At 54.5% G+C, this 5,272-nt stretch overlaps 1 protein-coding gene across 1 annotated transcript; it reads left to right on the forward strand.

The window, feature by feature from the left end:
• The first annotated feature begins 362 nt into the window (after nt 1–362).
• On the forward strand, nt 363–4,269 carry LOC122418641 (uncharacterized). Its single transcript, XM_043432904.1, has 2 exons — nt 363–494; nt 739–4,269. Exons 1-2 carry the CDS (start codon nt 363–365, stop codon nt 4,267–4,269), a joined length of 3,663 nt encoding a protein of 1,220 aa, XP_043288839.1.
• The last annotated feature ends 1,003 nt before the right edge of the window (nt 4,270–5,272 follow it).

The following is a 5,272-nucleotide window of genomic DNA, read 5'->3' on the forward strand; positions in this document are numbered from 1 at the left end:
AATACTTCCTCTCGCGTGCATGCAGCCACGTCGGGTAGCGGGACAACCTCGCAAGCTTGTGCCTTCTGCCAGGAGAAGCACTACGTCGCCGTGTGCTCCAAGTTCAGGCAGTTGTCTCCAGAGGCGCGTCGGGGCGAAGTACAGAGACTCAAACTGTGCTTCAACTGCTTGGGCCGGCACAACGTCAACGCGTGCAACATCGCTACGCGATGCAAGGAGTGTGGGCGCAAACACCACACGATGATTCATACCGGGTGGTCCAAATACGGGGATGCAGCCAAGGGTACGGGAGCCCCCTCAACATCGGGCGGCCAGCAGGCCAACTCTGGGGACGCAGGCGCGTCAACATCGGGTACTTCTCAATGAGATACGGCGGCATTGACTTGCGCGATTACGGGAAGTGCACGACCAGCGGTGCTCTTGGCGACGAGCCAGGCGCTTCTCATCACCAACTTCGGAGCTGCTCATCGGGTACGAATGCTGCTGGACTCGGGGTCCGAGTTGTCCCTCATCTCTGACAAACTTGTTCAGCGGCTCAAACTTCGTCGGGAATCTTCCTCTATTTCAATCATCGGGATCGGCGGGATTTCATCGGGTCACACTCGCGGGATGGTCTCATGCACACTTCGCTCAATTCACACCACAGATTCTCTCTTAATAAAAGCATTTATTATCCCCAAGTTAATGCCAACTCTGCCTTCATTCTCTATTGCGCACCCCCACTGGCCTCATTTACAGGGTATTCCTCTAGCGGATCCAGATTTCTCAGTTCCGGATGCGGTGGATCTCATACTGGGCGCAGATGCATACGGGAAACTGGTACGTTCTCAAATTCGACGCGGGTCTCCTGAGGAACCCATCGCACAAAATACGATATTCGGGTGGGCAATATTCGGGCCCTGCAACGAAGCTCACAATTCGTCGGGTTGGGTGCAGCATGCCGCTGTCGATCACGGGTTTCAGGCTCTCCAGGACCTCCTCGCGCAATTCTGGGTGCAAGAGGAGGTGCCAGTGCAGTTCGGATCGGATCTCACACCGGAAGAGCAAGAATGTGAGGCTCACTTCGTTGCTACACATTCTCGGGACAGTTCGGGTCGATATATCGTTCGGTTGCCTCTTCGGTCGTCCACAATCCAGCTCGGTCAGTCGTTTCATACGGCGCACGCTTGCCTCAATCGGCTCGTACGAAAGCTCGACCGGGACTCTCACTACAAGGGACTTTACGACACATTTCTCGGGGAGTACGAGTCCCTCGGTCACATGTCGCGGGTGCGGGACGACGAAGTCGGTCGGGATCGGGTCTATTATCTCCCTCATCACGGGGTCTTGACGACAAAACTTCGGGTAGTGTTCAACGGGTCGTGTAACACGGATTCCGGGACCTCATTAAACGATCTCATGCACACGGGCGCCAAATTACAACGGGACATTTCGGATGTTCTCCTCTGGGCACGGCGCCACCGATTCATTTTCGCGACTGACATAGTCAAAATGTTTCGGCAAATTCGGGTTCACCGGGACGATTGGGATTTACAACGAATTCTTTGGGTGGATGAAAACGGGAACACGGCTCATTATCACCTGACTACAGTCACCTACGGGACACGGTCAGCTCCGTTTCTCGCGGTACGGGTGCTACTCCAACTGGTAGCAGACGAAGGGGAGAAATATCCGGCCGCAGTCGCTCCTCTTACAATGGGGCGATATGTGGACGATATTTACGGGGGGGCTGACCAAATTTCGGAACTTCTCACCCAGGCGCGACATCTCATCGGGATTTGCACGGCGGGCGGCTTCCCGCTGGCAAAATGGCAGAGCAACAGTCCGGCCTTACTCCCAAATCTAGGGTTCGGGTCGAGTCCGGAGGATTCACGCTCATTCGACGAGTGCGAAACAAAAGTTCTCGGGCTCGCATGGTTTCCGGGGCCGGACGTCTTCAAATTCACCTCACTTCCGTACACGGGCGGGCAAAGCATCACCAAACGGGTCATACTCTCGGAAATCGCTCAGATCTACGATCCTCTCGGGTTCCTCTCACCGGTGGTCATTCGGGCAAAAATCCTTCTACAACGGTTGTGGCTGGAAAAACTCGCTTGGGACGACCCCGTATCCACGGAGGTCGGAAAATCATGGGTCACATTTCGTCACGATCTGGCTCACCTCGGGAACATCGCGGTTCCGCGGTGGCTCAACATGACCTCGGATTCCACCGTCGAGATTCACGGGTTCTCTGACGCCTCACAGTTGGCAATGGGTGCGGTCGTGTACGTTCGGGTTACGGGTCCGGGAAAGAGCACCAGAACCGCGCTGGTCTGCTCGAAAACGAAAGTCGCGCCGATCAAACGGCTCACCATTCCGCGGTTAGAGCTCGCCGCCGCGTTATTGGTCGCCAAACTCGCGAAATACGTTCGGGATACGTTGCAACTCCGGGATTCGCGGGTATATCTGTGGACGGACTCCACAGTCACGCTTACATGGGTCACCTCTCATCCTTCACGATGGAAGGATTTCGTTCGGAATCGGGTATCCTCAATTCAAGAGCTCATTCCTCAGGGTCAATGGAGATTCATTCCCGGGCGGGACAATCCGGCGGATTGTGCCTCACGGGGACTAACCGTCTCTCAGCTCGAGCAATTTCAATTATGGTGGAACGGGCCACACTGGTTAGTCAAATCATCCTCACATTGGCCAACTCATTTCACCGGGACGGCAGATTCAGCGGCGCTCGAAGAGCGGCCAGGTCTTACGCTCACTGTCTCAACGCAACCCTCACCGGTCTTCGACCTCATTCATCGGTATTCCTCCCTCACCAGGCTGTTGAGAATTACTTCATTACTTTTCAAGGCGCTTACAAACCTGAAAGGTGCGGGTCAGGATTCATCGGGCTCACTCCTCACACCGGGAGACCTGGAACACTCACAACAATACTGGGTCAAGGCAATTCAAGGGGCCTACTTCGCGACGGAGCTCAAGATTCTCTCGACGGGTCAAACGCTTCCGAAGTCGCATCCATTCACACGGCTTACGGCGTTTATTGATTTTCACGGGACCATACGGGTGGGGGGACGGTTGAAGCTCTCAGCCTTACAACCTGAGAGCAAACATTCAGCCATCCTCCCGCGGGACTCACCACTCACGCGTCTACTCATCTCGGACGCTCACACGCGCACGCTACACGGGGGGACGCAGGCAACTCTGGCGTTTCTGCGCCAGCGGTACTGGATAATCGGAGGTCGGGCCCCGGTTCGTTCCTTCATACTGCGATGCGTGCATTGCGCGCGCTTTCGGGCGCATCGGGCACAGCAGCTCATGGGCCAGCTGCCTTCAACACGGGTCACTCCAGCACGGGCTTTCTTATTCACCGGCGTTGATTACGCCGGGCCAGTCTCTCTCAGGAGCTGGCGGGGACGCGGGCACAAGACTTACAAAGGCTGGCTGTGCATTTTCGTCTGCTTCACCACTTCGGCGATGCATCTCGAGGTCGTAACTGACGCCACCACTGACACATTCATCGCTGCATTCCGCCGTTTCACCGGGAGACGGGGTCACGTGCATACACTGTACAGTGACTGCGGAAAGAATTTTCAAGGCGCGGATGCAGAGCTACGGAGACTCTTCAACGGCGGGACTCGTGAATCGCAACAGCTGGCGCAGTTACTGACCAACGACGGGACAAAGTGGGTTTTCAACCCCCCGGGCGCACCTCATATGGGCGGGAAATGGGAAGCAGCGGTGAAATTGGTCAAGTTTCACCTTCGGCGGACGCTTCGGGAGACCAGCCTCACGTTCGAAGAACTTACAACTCTTCTTACGCAAATCGAGGCTGCGCTCAACTCACGACCGCTGCAACCACTCTCGGAAGATCCGGACGATCTCTCCGTACTCACCCCCGGGCACTTCCTCATCGGGGACGCACTCACGGCTATACCCGAGCCATCACTTCGGGATGTGAACCTCACTCGGCTGGCACGGTGGCAACTCATCCAGGAACGGGTCCAATACTGTTGGGAGCATTGGTCATCGGGTTATCTCCAGCAGCAGCAATCCATCTCCAAATGGCATCACCCCTCTCACCAAATCCGGGTTGGTACAATGGTGCTGCTGACTGACGAGAGTCTACCTCCGCTCAAATGGCCACTGGCACGGGTGGTCGAGGTTCATCCGGGACCGGACGGGCTCATTCGGGTCGTCACCATTAAGACGGCGACCACGACACTCAAGAGGCCGATCGCCAAACTAGCGGTCCTGCCAATTCATCCGGGAGATTAATCGACAGCACTGCTGCCGATGGCGGGCGGAATGTTCGGGAATTGACGAGGTTTCGGTGCCGGCGAGCGCTCTCGGGCTCGAGTGCTCGCCCCACCACGGGCGTCGCTAGCTCGCGGGCTCGGGAATTCGGGAAACGTGAGACAATGGGCTTTTCGTGCTCTAGTTCTCACGCTCTCGCGGGGGGTCAGCACGTACTGGACAAACACTTCGGGTGTGGTCGACGCGACGTGTGGCGCATGCCCACGGCGCGTCTTCATCGATCTCCATATTGATTGACTGGTCTAGATCCGGTCGTTCAGCGTGCTGACGTGCTTCTCGGTATAAGTTTCACTTTCGGCTAAATCTCTCCGGTAATTACGGTGTTTCACCAAAAATACCTCGCTTACTATCTTCAGGACATTCACGGGAACAAATTGGGCTACTCATTCGGACTTTTCTCTCATCGATTGCGGGTATTTCTCACGATAACTATCGGGCACGCGAAAGCACGCTTCGAGCGCTCCTCGTAGCTTCGTCGAACGAGCCTCGTTCGACGTTGACCGGCTCTTCTCACTCGGGTAGTCTGCATCGGTTCGGGTGTACTTTCATTCGTGGGCATACTGTCCACGTTACTCTGCGAGCAATAAAACCTCTTTACATTTTTTATCCCGTTACGCATTGTGTCATTTATTTTCTCCCCACCAACACCAGATCCTTCACGCAACAAATGAAATTAAATATTGTTAAATTTTTATGTTCCGGAAAAATTGTAAAAAGCACCCAAGTTACTTATTATGGTCTTTGCTATTGAATCTAATCGTTTGGAACTTGATTTTCGACGTTTTTGGACGATTCGCGGTAATTCGCGGTTTTTCGCGGTTTTTCCGCGAATTGATAACTCACAGAAGAATTATTGCAAAATGGTCGTGCGAGTATTCATTTGAAAGGGATTTTGATCTAGAACACGCTCGTAGCGTTAAAATTTAGATAACTGTAAAATTGTTAGTTAATGAAATTTGAAATT

The sequence above is a fragment of the Venturia canescens genome, unplaced genomic scaffold (genome assembly GCF_019457755.1).
Source record: "Venturia canescens isolate UGA unplaced genomic scaffold, ASM1945775v1 PGA_scaffold_20__1_contigs__length_546779, whole genome shotgun sequence".
Lineage (NCBI taxonomy): Eukaryota > Metazoa > Arthropoda > Insecta > Hymenoptera > Ichneumonidae > Venturia > Venturia canescens.